Raw genomic sequence first — 18,509 nt, forward strand, 5'->3', positions numbered from 1 at the left:
TACTCAATAGGGAGTGTGCAGGAGGCAGCTGATCAATGTTTCTCTCTCATCGATGTTTCTGACTCTCTATCCCTCTCCCTTCCTCCCTGTAAGAAATCAATAAAATATATATATATATATTATTATTATTTTTTTTTAAATATATTTTATTGATTTTTTACAGAGAGGAAGGGAGAGAGATAGAGAGTCAGAAACATCGATGAGAGAGAAACATTGATCAGCTGCCTCCTGCACATCTCCCACTGGGGATATGCCCGCAACCCAGGTACATGCCCCTGACCGGAATCGAACCCGGGACCCTTCAGTCCGCAGACCGACGCTCTATCCACCGAGCCAAACCGGTTTCGGCAAAATATATTTTTTTTAAAAATGCACTCTGTATACTGAAAGAACAGTTTTAAAGAAAGTACTTTTGGTCCTGTTAAAGCCATCTTATTTCCTGTGTCAGTATTTTCATAGGAATCACCCATTGGTAAGGGGTACATCAAAAGTGTTCACAGTGGCAGGAAACCAACTTAGCATCAATTTTATAATTTTGCGAATTATAAAAAAGAATAGCCCTGTGCAGTGATGTTGTGTCTATTTTATAGGGCAAATATTTTAAAAGAAACTAAAATTTTATAAAATTCAGAGCAAAGTGGTAGTAATAAAGAGTTTGATAAAATAAAATGTTAATTAGCTTGAAAAGGGGGCTGCACTTTTTCTGGTTGTCCTCATGTAGAATTAATTTCAGTGAGTAGAAACTAAAGGAGGGCATTCGCAGAATAGTCTGAACTGGTTTTAGACACAACTACTAAAGATCTTTTTATCCACTAAAACGATGGTGGTTAATATTGCAGCAAAGATTTAAATATAAGATAGGTGGCTTGAGTTGTATGATTCAAAATGCTTTTGTAATTCCTGGTTTAAAGAAAATCCTAGCATGAATGTTTCTAACTTCAAGTTCTCTATTTAGATTTCCCGAATGTTGGCAGCCAAAACTGTTTTGGCTATCCGGTATGATGCTTTTGGTGAAGATTCCAGTTCTGCGATGGGAGTTGAGAACAGAGCCAAATTAGAGGCGAGGTTGAGGGCCATTGAAGATAGAGGGGTAAGAAACACACCCTGCCTGTTGTAGAAGTGTTACCTGTTAAAAGTTAATCAACTATGAGGAGGTTATATACTGAATTCACCTGCTAAACAGTTTTGTTTTTGTTTAATCTTTATTGTTAAAGTATTACATATGTCCCTCTTTTTCCCCCATTGACCCCTTTAAACAGTATTGTGATACATTTTAGTATTCTTTTTGTGTCTACTTTTGACAATTTCCCTTATATTTAACAAGAATTGATGTATTAGAGTATATACTATATAAGATCTTATCATAGAAAATAATTTTTCTTTTCTTAGATAAGGAAAATAAGTGGGACAGGAAAGGCATTAGCAAAAGCAGAAAAATATGAACATAAAAGGTGAGTACATGTGTGGGAGATGGAGGACAGTTCCTGTTTATTTAAATGTTAATTGTTGACAGCACTTTATTATTATTATTATTATTATTATTAACTGAAGCACCTCAATGCCATCCCCCCCTTTTTTTTTGCCATTTATAGTTTTTCATATTCAGTCCTGTTTTTTAATCAAATACACACATTTATATTGTTGTAATAAGTACATATTGTATATTTGTTTGGCTTTTTTAATATTTACCCTACTCATTTCCAAATATTGATAGTAAATATTTGGCATTCATAGTTCCTGTATAGTATACAATTTATCAAAAAGAAAATTCAGAGTTAAACAACATCTTTATCTTTAAAAAGAGACTAAAGAAAAGTCTAAAAATAAAAATGGCTAAGACACATGATTAAGTATTCATACCTAACCGTAAAATTTATAAAAGATATGTGTGGGGAGAGGTGTTCTGGTTATTATTTGAGGTGATGCTTAGTACTGATGGGGTTGTGATGATGGAAGTAGAATGAATGCAGGACAGCTTTTCTGAGAAGCAGTTAGATAGTGTGCATCAAGAGCCTTAAAAATGTTTCTAGTCATTAACCCATAAATTCTACTTTTAGGAATCTTGTAATTCTTTAAGAATTTAAAAAGAAATGGGTGGGGAAAGCAATATACAGTATATCACAGTTGTAAGTATATGTATTTAAATATACACATTCAGAAAAATGGTTTTATTCTAAAAAGAAACCTTATGTATTCAGTATGGACATTAATGTGTTTGTGGTTTTTTGTTTTTTTTTATGTGTTTATTTAATTTAGAGAAAAAGGAAGGGAGAGGGATGGAGAGATAGAAACAGCAATGAGAGAAACATCCTGCACACCCCCTACTGGGGATCGAGTCTGCAATCTGGGAATGTGCCCTGACTAGGAATAGAACCAGTGACCTCTTGGTTCATAGGTTACTCTCCAACCACTGAGCCACACTGGCTAGGCATTAATGTTTTCTTTTATAGTTTGTAAATTTTCCAAATTTCTTAGTTGACAAATGTGGATCTTTGTTTTTAAATTACGGTTTTAATTTTTAACCTCTAAAAGTTAGTTATTAGCCTGCAACTCAAGAAACAGACCATTCTTTAGCTTGTTTTGTATAAATTTTTAATATTCTATGCTTACAACTTTAAACACATGCACTTATGAGATTTATGTCACATTTTAGCACTCCTTGCTTCCATTTTTTTTTTCTTTGTGCTACGTTAGAACCAAAGCAGTCGTTGGGTTTTAAGGATTTATGTGTAGATATCCCCTTCTTGTTCCTTTACTTTTTGGGCTCTTGAGATGAGCCTTCTGTATTAAACTTGATTGAGATCATTTGGTTTGGTTTGGTTTTCATTGAATTACTTTATATTGTAAAACCTAAATTGATTCAGTTTTTACTTTCCTGGTATAATGATTTGGTGTAAAGAGATTTTTTCCCCTTTGCTGATTGAAATTTATTTATTTATTTGTTAGTTGATCCTCACCCGAGGATATAATTTTTCATTGATTTTTAGAGAAAGTGGAAGGGAGGTGATGAGGGGATGGGGGGAGATATGGATATGAGAGAGAATGCATCTTGTATGCACCCCGACCAGGGTCAGGGATCAAACCTGCAACCCAGGTACATGCCCTTAACAGGGAATCAAACCCACGATGCTCTAACTGCCTCACCGGCCAGGGATAAATATTTTTCTACACTGTAGTCACTTGATTCAGACTTCATTTAGCTTACCACTTCTCTTGAAGTGTGATGAACCTTCCTGGAAAATATTAAAACACTCTACCTTTTTGGAAACTTAGTTTTCATAAACTGCCCCAAAGCCACTAAACTGAAACAGCATTTTATGCTTATGTGTTATCTAATAGCATTTCTTTTAAACCTCTCTAGGATTATTTTAGTTACAGATATCTGTAGAGATTTTCTTAAATTCCTTGATTCTTTCAGTGAAGTGAAGACTTATGATCCTTCTGGTGACTCCACACTGCCAACCTGTTCTAAAAAACGCAAGATAGAACAGGTAGATCAAGAGGATGAAATAATTGAAAAGAAGGCAAAAAAAGCTAAGGTTAAAATTAAAGGTTAGTTTGAATTTTTAAATGTCATTTATACTCTTATTCCTTAAGTACAGACTTCATAAGTCTTGGTAAAATTTGTGCCATTGAACCTTATTGTGAAATCATCCATATTGAAAGTTAGTGTTATTTTAATAAGCCATCGTGTTCTCTGAGAATAGTTAGGACATTGTAAAATTTATCAGATTTCATAGGGGTTCATTTCTATGAACATGTGGAATTGTTTATTACACTAAGTATATCAAACCAAAACTTTGGTTTCTACCACATGAACTATTTTGAAAATCAGCTTAAAATGGAAAAAAAAAATATGCGGTTTCTAAATGAGTTATTTAGATCTTTTTGTTACATGGTTAAATGGAGGATTGAGCCAGCCAGAGGTGTTTTTCTCTCTTACATTGAATGGACTAGAGTGCTAATATACTATCAGCCTACCATCTTAGTAATGCTATTTAAAAGGGGCTCTCCAGCCCTGGCTGGCATAGTTCAGTGGTTAGAACATTAGCCTGATCACCAAAGGATTGGGTTTCGGGTTTGTTCCCAGTCAGGACTAGTGTGGGAGGCAACCAGTTGATGTGTCTCTCTCACATAGATGTTTCTCTCTCTAACCCCCCCCCCCCCCAACCTTTTTATTCTCTCTGAAAAGCAATGGAAAAAAATACCTTCAGGTGAGGATTAACTAAAAAAATAAAAGGTGTTCTCTAGCTAGGCTGGTGTGTTTCAGTGGAGCATTCACCTATAAACCACAAGGTCACGGTTCAGTTCCTGGGCAGGGCACATGCTAGAGTTGCAGGCTCGATTCCTGGTAGTAGGCATGCAGGAGGCAGCCGATCAATGATGAGAGAGAATCATTGATCGGCTGCCTCCTGCACGCCACTGTGGGGGGGTGGGGGGTGGGGGGGTGAGCCCGCAACCCCGGCATGTGCCCTTGGACCGTAATTGAACCTGGGACCTTTTAGTCTGCAGGCCAATGCTCTACCCACTGAGCCAAATCAGCTAGGGCTAAAATTTAAAAATAGTCCTGGCTGAGTAGCTCAGTTGATTAGAGCATCATCCCCATACACCAAGGTTGTGGGTTCAATCCCCTGTCAGAGCATATACAGGAATCAACCAATGATGTTTCTCTCTCTCTCTCTCTCTCTCTCTCTCTCTCTCTCTCTCTCCCTCCCTCCCTCTCCCTCTCCCTCTCCCTCTCCCTCTTCCTCTTCCTCTTCCTCTTCCTCCTTCCCCCTCCCTCCCTCCCTCTCTCTCTCCCTCCCTCTTTCTCTCTAAAATAAATATATAATATTTAAAAATAAATAAAAATAACAGGTGCTCTTCAGCCTGGCCGTTGTGACTCAGTGGTTGAGCCATAGACCCATGAACCAGGAGGTCATGGTTTGTTTCCTGGTCAGGGCACATGCCTGGGTTGTGAGCTTGATCCCCAGTAGGGGGTGTGCAAAATGCAGCCAATTGATGATTCTCACATTGATGTATGTATCTCTCCCTCTCTCTGAAATCAAAAGGGGGGCGGGGGCTGGCATGGCTCAGTGGTTGAGTGTTGGCCTATGATCCAGGAGATCACTGGTTCGATTCCCAGTCAGGGCACATTCCTGGGTTGCAGGCTTAATCCCCAGTGGGGGGTGTGTGGGAGGCAGCCGATCAATGATCTCTCTCATTGATGTTTCTTTCTGTCTCTTCCTCTCTGAAATCAATAAAAATATTAAAAAGAAAAAGAAAAAAAGTCTCCAGTGTACTAGGCTGTCTTGCAAGTATCCCTTTTTATTAACTGGACCTATGTTGAGTGCCTACCACATAGTCTAGCAAGACAGGCATTAAAGCAGGGGTCCTCAAACTACGGCCGGCGGGCCACATGCGGCCCGCCGAAAACATTTATCCGGCCTGCCGAAAACATTTATCCGGCCCGCCGGGTGTTTTTGCCGCCTCTGCCTGTCCTGCTTAGCAGCCGACTAGTCCCGGGCCTGCAGTGCGCATGTGTGGAATGCCTGAGGGACAGTGAACTGGCCCCCTGTTTAAAAAGTTTGAGGACCTCTGCATTAAAGCAATGACTGGTTTAATTTTTGGTTTCTAAATAGCTCAGTGGTCAAAAGTATACTGTGAACAAATGTGGGCTCCTGCTCTAGGTGAAGAAAACATTTAACTCCTATGCTTCTATTTTTTTATTGAACAATAAGGAGATCTCTCAATTCATTAGGAGCTTTTGAAAGCACCAAACTCCAGATATGTATCTTCACTTATATACCCAATAAGCCTTTCAAACTTAACATTTATGGATCCTTGCCGCTTCCACTCTGTTGCTTATCCTTGAATTGTGTTCTCTTATAACCCAATGTATTCTTGCAGCAGATCTTCTTGATTCTACTTTGAAAATATGCCCAGAATCTAACCACCTATCATACCTACCACTTCTTAATGTAACAGCCACACTGGCTCTTCTTGTTATTCACTGAACCTGCCATCCACCCCTTTCTTCCAAAATAACCTTAGCATTTGTTCTACCTGGAATATTTCCCTCAAGATTCATTGGGGGATGGGGGTGGGTGGGTGGTGGTGGTTGGTTGTTTTTGTTAATCCTCACCCAAAGATTTTTTTCCCCATTGATTTTTTTAGAGAGAGTGGAGGGAAGGGGGGCAGAGAGATAGTGAGAGAGACACATCAATTGGTTGCATCTCACAAGACCCCTTCTGGGTCTGGGGATCTGATCTGCAACCCAGGCATGTACCCTTGACCGGAAATCAACCTGAGACTTGGGTACACAGGCCGACACTCTAACCACTGGACAACACCAACCAGGGCAACCTTCATGCATTATTCATTTCCTTACTTCTGTTAGGTGTTTGCTTAACTTCTGTGTAAATGTCCACATGCATCACCTTCCTCAGTGTTCCTCTTCCTACTTTCTTTCGTTATTTATTTATTTGATCCTCACCCGGATATGTTTATTGATTTTAGAGACCGAGAAACATCAGTCCGTTGCTTTCCACACACACCCCAACCAGGGATTAAACTTGTAACCTTTTTGTTGCTTGGGACAATCAGTGCTCCAGCCGAGTCACACCCACTAGGCCCTTCCTGCTTTATTTTTATCCTTTGCACTGATTCTGTGTAAAAAGACTGTCTTGATGATAGCTACCTATTACCAAATCTTCCTTCTGATGTGTTAAGTATTTTGCATGTGTTATCTCATTACATCCTAGTAGTCCATTGAGATGTGCATTGCTGCACTTTATAGATGAGGAAATTGAGTTGACAGAAGTTAAATGACTTACGCAGGGCCACTGCTCAGGTTGAATTAATGCATGTTTTAACTCCATAGCACAAACTCTTAATCATTTCTGATGTGATTCACTATTTTCCCAAAAATAGTGGATTTGCAGATGAGATGATCTGTCTTAATTCTAATTTCTGTGCATAGCTGCATGATCGAGGGTAATTTATTTTATCTCTGAGCTTTGTATCGTTTGTAAAGTTAGTGGTATTGCACTAGGTGAGTGTTAATAAACTCTGGATAATTGACCAGAATGACAGGAGGAGACTAAGATTCAAAAGGTTTGGGGGGACTGAGGTCTGATACCATGTTAACTGTTGTATCTTTATATTTACCCTATTCAGTTGAAGTAGAAGAAAAAGAAGAGCAAGAAGAAGAAGAGGAAGAAGAAGGAGTACTAGTGGTGGAAGAACAGGAGACATCTGTGAAGAAGAAGAAGAAAAAGGATAAGAAGAAACACATTAAGGAAGAACCGCTTTCTGAGGAAGAACCATGCACCAGCACAGCGGTTCCTGTATGTTTGTTTTTGATTACCAATACTATAAAAGACTATTTCTCAAAATTAGACTCACTACAAAATGGATTTGCTTTGAGTAAGGGAGAGAATATGATCTACTACAGATAGCTTTCTTAGAGATGATTCTTATATTTTAAAATGTTAATCTCTCACTTAAATTTATTTTTAAGAGAAATAGATCTACTTTGCTTTGTATGAGGAAAAATTTATTATCCATACATTTACAACTCTTTCAAAAGCATTCTTGTTGGTTATTTTCAGAGTCCAGAGAAAAAGAAGAAAAAGAAGAAGAAGAAAGGTAATGAGGACTAATGGAAAGGAATCACAGTTGGATCACCTGGATACATCGTGCTTAAGATTCAGTCAAGAGTATGCCAGAGATGCTCCCTAAGATAATCAAGGAGGAACAGAGGTTTAGTGAAACAAAGTGGTTACTCATCTATAGCTTTTCAAACCTACTTGTGTCTTGACATCAACTCTGTTAACTTTATTATGTCATTATTTTTAGTCTTTGTAATACAAATAAAAATATTTTCTTGGTATTTTGAGGCAGTTCTGTGATCTCTATTTTAGGTAGAGAACCTTTGGCCCTTTCTATATTTTATTTGGTGTTTGATGGTTACTGTTTTTGATAAGCATATCTGAAAAGTGAGAGCTGTGAATCATTCATTTGAAACAGCCTTTTGTAAGGCACTGATTAGATGGACCAATTTAAGAATCTCTATGTTTCTCTTGCTCTTTAGGACTTTCATTTTTTTCCTTCTCTGCTATCTTTCTGCCTCTGAATTTATTTAAATAAAGCTGGGTTTTGTGCTAAAAATTTTTAAATTAGGTGAGCAAAAATATTGGGCATCTCTTCAGAAAGAAAGAGATCATGTTCCTATCTTTATTTACTTATTTGCAATTCCAAAAGATGAACAAAATAATTCTTTTTCTTTTTTTAAAAAAAAACACATTTTTATTAATTTCAGAGAGAGAGAGAGAGAGAGAGAGAGAGAGAGAGAAACACCAATGATGAGAGAGAATCATTGATCAGCTGCTTCCTGCACACCCTACACTGGGGATCGAGCCTGCAAACTGGGCATATGCCCTTTACGGGAATTGAACCTGGGACCCTTCAATCCACAGGTCGATGCTCTGTCCACTGAGCCAAACCAATTAGGGCACAAAATAATTCTTAATGTAGGCCCTGAATTGTTTCCAAAGTAAGCTAAAGGGACTTTTTATAAAGGGTAATACAGGCTCATTTTATTAAGAAAGGGGGTAAAGGGAAAAACAAGCTGAGCAAAAATAATATGTTAGTAGGTGTGAGGTATAAACCAGGACACAGAACACCAAAGAGAAATCTTTTATTTCTAAAAGATGGTGTTTAATATGTGAACAGCAGCCTGGTTGACAGCCATGTATTACCATGATAGTCACAACTCTCATAGGATTGTTACGTCTTGCATCTCTGTATGCCATGGACATCATGCTAAAACCCAATTCAGCAAAAGCATTCAAGGGTTTGGGCTAGTTAGAATGATTATATCTTTGTTACACCTCCACCGCCTTTTTTTTTCTTTTAATCCTTACACGATATATTTTACTGATTTTTAGAGAGAGAAACATCAGTTGGTATGCGTTCTAGCCAGGGATCGAACCTGCCACCTTTTGGTGTATGGGACAGCGCTCCACCCAAGCTACCTGGCCAGGGCTCCACTTCTGCTTTTAATGTAACGCTGGGCAAATGAGCCAAACACGCCCCCCCCCTCATTTTCTATATATAAATAATGGTCAACATTTACCTGTCATAAGGTTTATAGAAATTAAGATGATACAAACTTTAAGAGATGTAAATGCATTTCAAATTTAGGTATTTGATTGAAGTAAATGCTGCATGAAGTACATGTAGCCATCTGTAGACAAATTTCTATAACATAAAGCTATTTATTTTTACCCAGAGAATGTTGTCATTTTGCCTCATCCAGTAGTACCCCGACACTTTATTGACTTTTAGATGAATAACTTTTAGATGAAAGTGGTATTTGGACTGCTAAGAGCAGTATAGTCAAAGCTTTCTGTCCGAAGTAAAGTAGACTTTGAGAACACTAAAGTCCTAGTCAATTTGAGTTTTCTACAGGCCTGGGGAAAACAAAGTTGAATCACAGAGCTATCGGCTTTTTTTATATATACCCCTTTTTGTTTTGTATATTTTTTCCCATCAACAGCTCTCAGCTTTAAGTGCCAAAGTCTGAACTGTTTAAAGCACTAACCAAATGGGAAGTTAGGGTTCTTTGTGCTAAAATTGAAGCACTGGTCCTTCTAAAGAGCCTTGGGAACGTAGGCTGAAATGGGAAGCTCAGGTGAATTTTATATACCTAATTTTGATCAGCAAATTTGAAGAATTTTCTTGTGACCACCACATAAAATAACCCCTGCTTAAAAACTTAACTCATTCTTCATTGCATTCTACACCCTTCTCTTCAAAATTGTAATTTTATATTTTCTGGTTTAAACTAACTTCTATATTTCTCCACTGTCTTCTGGGTCCTCAGTATGCTTACCAAGGCCTTGGCTGAGCCGTTTTCTTCAGAGCCCACCCTCAGAACTTTTTGCAGTTCTCTGCCCACTTGTTGCTTCTCAAGGCTGTAAAGGCCATCTTTTAAGACTTGGCTTTGGCTCATCTTCTGTTCCCCCGCTGTACCTCTATGATTCTGACAAGTGCAAGCTACTCTGTGTTGGCACATTTTCTTAACAGCCTGACAATTGGAATCTTGTTGAAATACGTGGTGGTGGTGGGTATATGGTTGATCATTGTATTTTCTGTTTGCTTGAAAGTGATCATAATTAAAAGTCTTATTTTTTTAAAGCAATAGCATGCTATTTATTTTGCTTTAATTCTGAGTTCTTTATCTCTGAAAATTCTAAGATACTTGTACAACAGTCTTGGTCAGCAAGCATTTGACACACCCGCCAGAGACCAGGTACCTGCTAAGTATCCAAGAGAACTCCAAGATGCAGAAGCTGTAGCAGCTGCTACCCTCAGGTAGTTCACAAAGTGAACCTCAGACCCTCCAGAGGAAGACGGTCATGTTGCTATTTCAGTCCCTGCTTGCTTAAAGAAGTGGGAATGCAGGGGAGCAGAAGCAGAGGTCTCAATAGAAGATCAGAAATACATTTTGAAAGGGAAAACAAGTGCAATTAGAGTTTATGGAAGAGAAATCTGTGAAAAGAGACTGCACACTGAAGAAAGTAGAAAACGGCAGAGCAGCAGCAGAGAGCTACCTCTTGGCAGGTACATTCCATTGTGTCCCATAGCCCCACACTGAGACTGCTCTCCCAACATCCTTTGAGTTTTGGCAATTTGGTGTTCACCTGGAGAGCCAGGCCGAACCATAGAAGGAGGTGTAGGTAAGCCATCACATGAATTCTTACGGCCTCAAACCTGCCTTCCTAACCTGAGACCAGAAGCAGAGAAGGCCTTGGTTTCTATCAGGGGTAAATGTGTCTGACTCCAGCAAGAAATGACAAATGCATCTATTTATATCCTATAATCTGCTGGGTCAGCAACATACTAATAACCAGCAGCCATGATGGAGAGGCCACAAACTGTCAGAATGGGAGGTCCCTGCAGTAGCGGTCAGAGGAATAATACACACGAAAGTTGCATAAGCCAAAAGGTACTATATAAGTTAGTATCCTTGCTGCTGTTAGGAGCTGGTTTCATCGTCATGTCCTTGGACAAGTCAGCATGTGCCTTCTCTAAGCCTTCATTTCTTCATCTAGAAGATGGAAATAATTGTTTATCTCCTTGGGCTCTTGGAAACTCATAATTTATGCAAGAATTTCTTATAAACTGAACACGTATAAAGTATTACTCAAAGTCTGTTATACTTAAAACGGAAGACCCAAGAGTTAAGTATTGCAGGGGAGAAGTCTCGGAGGCATTAGGGAACCTTCTGTGGTAACCACCAGTCAGCCATTTACCAGACCCATTTCTCTTATCTCTGGGAACATGACTATATTCCTCAGCCTTCCTTGTAGTTAGAGGTGACTGAGTTCGAGCCAGTGGAATGGTAGTGGTGGTAACGCACACCACTTGGAAGCCTGGTCCATAAAAATAAAGTTGTCAGTGCCCTATTCTGACCCCCTCTATTGATGCAGACTAACAGTAATCTTGGGAGCCAGGTGTTAAGAGACAGAAGCTATACGGTAAACACCACCACTGGCTTGGAGGACAGCTATCCACTAATCAGGAACATCCATTTTGGACATTATAGAAAAAGAAATTTTTGATACCGTTGGGTTATGTTAGCTTGAACCATGAAATTGCCGATATTTTTTTACCTGTAAAAACGTAATATGATTCAACCTAATATTTTTATTTGTTTCAGCAGCTAGTGTAACCTTAAACGATTTTAGAGAAAGTTTTTTTAAATTACTATTTATCTGTTTTTCAACATTTTTTTAACCCTCACCTGAGGGTATTTTTCCATTGGTTTTTAGAGAGAGGGAAAGACAAGAGAGAAATATTGATTTGAGAGAAACTGATTGGTTGCCTCCTGCATGCGCCCTAAAGCCTACAACCGAGGTATGTGCCCTTGACCGGAATCGAACCCAGGACTCTTCAGTTCACAGCCGACACTCTATCCACTGAGCCAAACTGGCTAGGACGAGAAAGTCTTTTTTTTAAATCCTCACCCAGCCGAAACCAGTTTGGCTCAGTGGATAGAGCGTCAGCCTGCTGACTCAAGGGTCCCAGGTTCGATTCCTGTCAAGGTCATATACCTGGGTTGCGTGCACATCCCCAGTAGGAGATGTGCAGGAGGCAGCTGATCGATGTTTCTCTCTCATCAATGTTTCTAACTATCCCTCTACCTTCCTCTCTGTAAAACATCAATTATATTTTTTAAAAAAACAACAACAATAAATCCTCACCCATGTTGAGAGTAAAGGAAAGATCAATTGCTTCCTACACACCCCTGAGGACCCTCAACCTAGGTATGTGTCCTGACTGGAGTCAAACCCATGACCTTTTGGTCAATGGGACGATGCTCCAACCAACTGAGCCACTTGGCTAGGGCTTAGAGAAAGTCTTTTAACAGCTATGATACTGGCTATTTGTTTTATTTTATTTTATTTTATTTTTTAAATATATTTTATTGATTTTTTTTTTAATATATTTTATTGATTTTTTACAGAGAGGAAGGGAGAGAGAGAGTCAGAAACATCGATGAGAGAGAAACATCGATCAGCTGCCTCCTGCACATCCCCCACCGGGGACATGCCCGCAACCCAGGTACATGCCCTTCACCGGAATCGAACCTGGGACCCCTCAGTCCGCAGGCCGACGCTCTATCCACTGAGCCAAACCGGTTTCGGCTATTTTATTGATTTTTTACAGAGAGAAAGGGAGAGAGATAGAGAGTTAGAAACATCGATGAGAGAGAAACATCGATCAGCTGCCTCCTGCACATCCCCCAATGGGGAAGTGCCCGCAACCCAGGTACATGCCCTTGACCGGAATCGAACCTGGGACCTTTCAGTCCGCAGGCCGACGCTCTATCCACTGAGCCAAACCGGTTTCGGCATGTTTTATTTTTTTATTATTTTAAAAATTGATTTCAGAAAGGGAGAGAGAAACATCAATGATGATAGAGAATCATTGCTCGGCTGCCTCCTGCACATCCCCCACTGGAGATCGAGCGCACAACCCAGGCATGTGCCCTTGATCAGAATCAAACCCAGGACCCTTCAGTCCGCAGGCTAATGCTCTATCCACTGAGTCAAACCAGCCAAGGCCTATTTGTTTTATTGTTCCCTTTTTCCCCTGTGGAGATCATGAGGGATATATCTTTTTTTATAGCTTTGTGGTTCACCACTGTAATCACGCCTTTTTCACTAAAGAGCAAAAATAAATGAAAAAATTACTTGAGATTTATCAGTTCCCCACACATGCCCTCCCTTAGTCCCCAGTTACTAGTCACTATACCTCAGGCTGAGAAATTGCCCCATGGTTTTGAAGGTATTGTGGCGGTTGGGAGTGAATGTCCCCAGAAAGTGCCACCCTCGCATGCACATTATTTTGAGATGAAAACAATTGCCGAGACCGGTTTGGCTCAGTGGATAGAGCGTCGGCCTGCGGACTGAAAGGTCCCAGGTTCGATTCCGGTCGAGGGCATGTACCTGGGTTGCGGGCATATTCCCAGTAGGGGATGTGCGGGAGGCAGCTGATCGATGTTTCTCTCTCATCGATGTTTCTAACTCTCTATCTCTCTCCCTTCCTCTCTGTAAAAAATCAATAAAATATATTTAAAAAAAAAAAAGAAAACAATTAAAACCCAACAAACTGAAGAAGAGTTCGTTACCTCCCCTTTACCTGCCTAAAGAGATTCAGACAGAAAAACCTGCTTCAGGAAGGGAAATAACATTCACTTTGACACAGTATGTTCCTTAGATTCCCCTTTGTGGCCCATTGTTTCTGGGTGGCCCTGCAAGAATTTATTTACCGGATGTTTGCTCTTTCTCATCTACCTGTGAATTGCCTATTGTCTTCTTAGTCCAAAATGGCATATATACCTCATTTTGCCTCATTGGAATGCTCATGCTTACGTGAATTTCTTATGTGCATGAATTAAAATTTTATTTTCGCCGAAACCGGTTTGGCTCAGTGGATAGAGCGTCGGCCTGCAGACTGAAGGGTCCCGGGTTCGATTCCGGTCAAGGGCATGTACCTGGGTTGCGGGCACTTCCCCATTGGGGGATGTGCAGGAGGCAGCTGATCGATGTTTCTCGCTCATTGATGTTTCTGACTCTCTATCCCTCTCCCTTCCTCTCTGTAAAAAATTAATAAAATATATTTTTTAAAAAATTTATTTTCTCTTGTTAATCTGCTGCATGTCATTTGACTTATTTGACCAGCTGGAATAACTAAAGGGGTGAGGGGGTAGTTTCCCTGGCCCCAACAGTATTAAGGTCTCATCCTCATTTTTTTAAAATATATCTTATTGATTTTTTACAGAGAGGAAGGGAGAGGGATAGAGAGTTAGAAACATAGATGAGAGAGAAAGATTGATCAGCTGCCTCCTGCACACCCCCTACTGGGGATGTGCCTGCAACCCAGGTACATGCCCTTGACTGGAATCGAACCTGGGACCCTTCAGTCCGCAGGCTGACGCTCTATCCACTGAGCCAAACCGATCAGGGCTCATCCTCATTTTGGTGACAGAAAATAATTCCAGCTTCCACCTCTTTAATATATCAGAGAAACATAATGTTTGTGAAATGCTAGATTGGAGACAGAAGAGTTGTCCTAAGTATTAATGCAAATGACCTGATTTGATCTTAAATGATAGGTAATTTTGCCCTGGCTGGTTTGGCTCAGTGGATAGAGTGTCGGCCTGCAGACTGAAGGGTTCCGGGTTTGATTCCGGTCATGGGCACGTGTCTGGGTTGTGGGCTCAATCCCCAGTGGGGAGCGTGCAGGAGGCAGTCGATCAGTGACTCTCTCTCATCACTGATGTTTCTCTCTCTCCCTCTCACTTCCTGTCTGAAGTCAATAAAAATATATTTTTTAAAAATGATAGGTGATTTCAAAGAAAGCATTAAGAGATGTTAAGATTTTCTATCATTCTCCACTTGTTCTAGACGTGCTTTTATTCCTTTCTCATAGTCTTCCTCAGCACCATCTCTTATCAGTGCTTAAGACTGGGTTTTCTTTCCTCTTCCCAAATCACAGATGTTTTCCCACCCTGTGAAATCTAATGACTGGCCAGAGCTTTACTGCATTGTATTCTTCTGAAGGAAATCCTTTTCTTAACTGCCAGGAATTCAAGGCTCCAAACTGGGAAAGGGAGGGCTGGGGAGGTTGGCATACTGCCAGGTCATTGCCTTCTTTTCCCTTTAGCCATCTGCAGGCGACTGGCTGGAGCCCAAGGGTGAAACCACAGCCTCCCAGGGCTGGAAGGGACAGACTGTCAGGGATCCTGGGTGGTTTGAGACCAGTCATTTCTACTCTATATAGTCAGGACCTCTCGTAAACCATAGCCTTGCCTGACTTTAATGCCTTCAAAAGGAAGAAATCACATAAATGGTTTATCACATATTAAAAACAGTACAGTATCATAAAGCTTTCCATCTAAACCAGAGTTTGGCACACTTTTTCTGCAAAGGACCAGTAAATATTCTAGATTTTACAGAGCATAAGATCTCTAATACAACTACTTAACTCTGCCATTGTCGCCATAGACAAATGAGCGTGGCTGTGTCCCAGTAAAACTTCATTTGTGGACGCTGAAATTTGAATGCCATGCAGTTTTTACATGGCACATAAAATAATTCTTTTTCCCCCTAGCCATTTAAAAATGGAAAAGACATTCTTAGCTCATGGTCCATACAAAAAAAGTCAGCTGGCTATAGTTTGTTGACTTGACCTAAACCACTGGTTTTCAAACTGCTTTGGCAAGTCCTCTGAGGGAAGAAAGAGCTGGCAGACATGGGCAACCCCCACTCAGGCTTCAGTAGGCCCCATTCTTCTTTTCGCTCTTTCACATGTTAGGCCCCCAGGTTCTGTTTTGTTAAAAGGAAAGGTTCCACAGCCAGAAGTGTAAAGTTGCTGATCTAACCAGAACCCCCTTTTCTGCAACTGCAGCCCCTTTTTACGTTTTTCCTCGGTGGAGATGGAGCATGGTATGTTACCTAGTTCATTTTAAGGTTAAACAAGCCTGGTCCTTTCATACACATCCTAAGTCTGTTATGTTATTCCAAACCTTTACTTTTTACTCATGATCTTTCTCTCCAAGTTCTCAAAAGTCCGAAAATGCCCGGCTGGCGTGGCTCAGTGGTTGAGCATTGACCTATGAGCCAGGAGGTCAGGGTTCAATTCCTAGCTCAGGGCACGTGCCCGGGTTGCGGTCTCGATCCCCAGTGTGGGGTGTGCAGGAGGCAGCGATCAATGATTCTCATCATTGATGTTTTTATCTCTCTCTCTCCCTTCCTCTCTAAAATCAATGAAAATATATTTTTAGTCCTAAAATATTCCACAAAGTGAAATAATAGATCAGAGGAAAGAGTACCTTTCTCTCTTCCAGCATATTTTCTCTGTTACACAGGGTGGCCAACAGCACTTTGGCCAGAGGGAGAGCCCACATTGTACTAGAATAAAGAAACAAGTGGCAAAGCCAAAAGACTGTTTGGAATCTGGTCTGAGGACAAAGAGAGTCCATCCCTGGGAACAAGAAGTCCTGAGGTCAGAATCCAGAAACACCTTGAATGGGTAGGAAGCATACTGGGAAGTTGGTAAGAGAAGCAATTTAGGATTGGTGCCCCAGGCAGCACAGGGGTGCCTCAAGATGCCTACTTTATCTATAATAATAAAAGCGTAATATGCTAATTAGACCAGATGTCCTCCCAGACTTCCTTCCTTCCCGACAAAGCAGCAGCAGCAGCAGCAGCGGGCAGGCAGGGGCGAGGCAGAGGCGGCAGAGGCCTGTGGTGGCGGGCGGGCGGAGGCCAGGGCCAAGGCCCTTGCACGAATTTCATGCATCCGGCCTCTAGTATACAAATAATACATATTCGTCACAGAGAAAAAATTATATGAATACTAAAGAGAATTAAATCACCCGTAATCCTGTTGTTACAAGCGGAGAGAGGTTCTCATCCCTACCTGTTGCTCCTGGGAGTGGACAGTCCAAGAAAAAGAATTTTCTGAGACGTGCACAGGAGAGTGAGTGGTTTTTATTTGTATGGAGTTAAACCCCTGAGTTTCCCAAAGTCCCATTTCCCTCAGTCCTGCCAGAGAAGTCCCATTTTGCTTTTAAAAGAGCTAAAATAGAAGCCAGTGTCTGAGTTTCTGTTCCATGAAGAAGCAGTGTGATCCAGCACCACCCTAGCTCCGTTTGTGTTTCCAGCTGCAGTCCATCAGTCCTTCCCGTGTGGGGTCCGCCCGGCAGTGGGCCATGCAGGGGAATGCAAGGGAGCCAAAAGCAACAAGAGAGACGATGCCTTTGTTAAGGGGATTAAGTACCCCAACATTTTCAGGCTTGCAGTGGCTCCACCCATTGTGGCCAATGAGCTTTGTTCTCAGGTGTGATTGATAGGTAAGTACCTTCCCCAGGTTGCCTTGTGGAGCAGTTGCCCGAGGGTGTGAGGTCGGCAGTTGGAAGGGAAAGCGGAGTTCAGGGAGAGAGTTTTGTTGCTGATATTTGTGTCTTACAAGATGGGAGAGAAAACCAATCAGGGTAAAATGTAAACAATTGGTGGATTTGAGTAACGTATACGTATACGTAGGAAAAGCTACTCCCTTCAAAGAAAGGGAGCCATCATATTACTCCCCTGCTTGCAACTCTAATGGCTTCCTATGACAAGAAACGGAAAACCTCTTATACAGCGGTTCTCAACCTGTGGGTCGCGACCCCTTTGGGGGGTCGAACGACCCTTTCACAGGGGTCGCCTAAGACCATCGGAAAACACATATATAATTACATATTGTTTTTGTGATTAATCACTATGCTTTAATTATGTTCAATTTGGAACAATGAAAATACATCCTGCATATCAGATATTTACATGACAATTCATAACAGTAGCAAAATTACAGTTATGAAGTAGCAACGAAAATAATTTTATGGTTGGGGGTCACCACAATATGAGGAACTGTATTAGAGGGTCACGGCATTAGGAAGGTTGAGAACCACTGCCTTATTAGGACAGACAAGGACCCTGCGATGGGCCCTTTTATCTCTCTGGCCTGTCTCCTTTCATTCCATTCTTGGACCTCAGCCTTCCAGAGGGGAGTACTTTAGCTCCTTTCTGCCTCAGGGCCTTAGGACTTTGGCTCCCTCTGTCTGAATACCATACCCCTACCTTCAGCCCACCGGGCCGAAGTAGAAGTATGCAAATCACCCCCTTCCCCCCCAAAAGGAGTTCCCTCTCCAACCATCTTTCTAACATTTCTCACCTCCGTGTACCCAAAACTCAGCCATGTCTCCAGGAGACTGTAAATCCCAGGAGCACTTCACCTACACCCTGCACCTGCCATTCAGCCTAAAAGAACTTGCTCAATAGCTTTGAAGGAATAAATGGACAAAGAGGAAGGAGACTGTGGCCACCGAGCACGTTCGTGAAGGAAGTGGAGCAGCAAGGACGGCGAGGTCGGGGTAAGAGTGGGTGTGGGTCCCTGAAGTGCAGTGGAGGCAG

General features: G+C 41.1%; 1 protein-coding gene across 5 annotated transcripts in view; it reads left to right on the plus strand.

The window, feature by feature from the left end:
- Window positions 1–7,873, plus strand: part of NOP58 (NOP58 ribonucleoprotein) — a 28,383-nt gene extending 20,510 nt beyond the window's left edge. For all 5 annotated transcript variants that reach the window (XM_036319561.1, XM_036319562.1, XM_036319563.1 and 2 more), the window contains 5 exons: window positions 956–1,090; window positions 1,390–1,451; window positions 3,419–3,552; window positions 7,159–7,328; window positions 7,593–7,873. In XM_036319561.1, coding sequence (XP_036175454.1) covers window positions 956–1,090; window positions 1,390–1,451; window positions 3,419–3,552; window positions 7,159–7,328; window positions 7,593–7,643 — 552 coding nt within the window. In that variant the 3' untranslated portion in view covers window positions 7,644–7,873. The remainder of the gene's footprint in view (window positions 1–955; window positions 1,091–1,389; window positions 1,452–3,418; window positions 3,553–7,158; window positions 7,329–7,592) is intronic.
- Window positions 7,874–18,509: the final 10,636 nt, after the last annotated feature.

The sequence above is a fragment of the Myotis myotis genome, unplaced genomic scaffold, assembly GCF_014108235.1.
Source record: "Myotis myotis isolate mMyoMyo1 unplaced genomic scaffold, mMyoMyo1.p scaffold_m19_p_8, whole genome shotgun sequence".
Classification (NCBI taxonomy): domain Eukaryota; kingdom Metazoa; phylum Chordata; class Mammalia; order Chiroptera; family Vespertilionidae; genus Myotis; species Myotis myotis.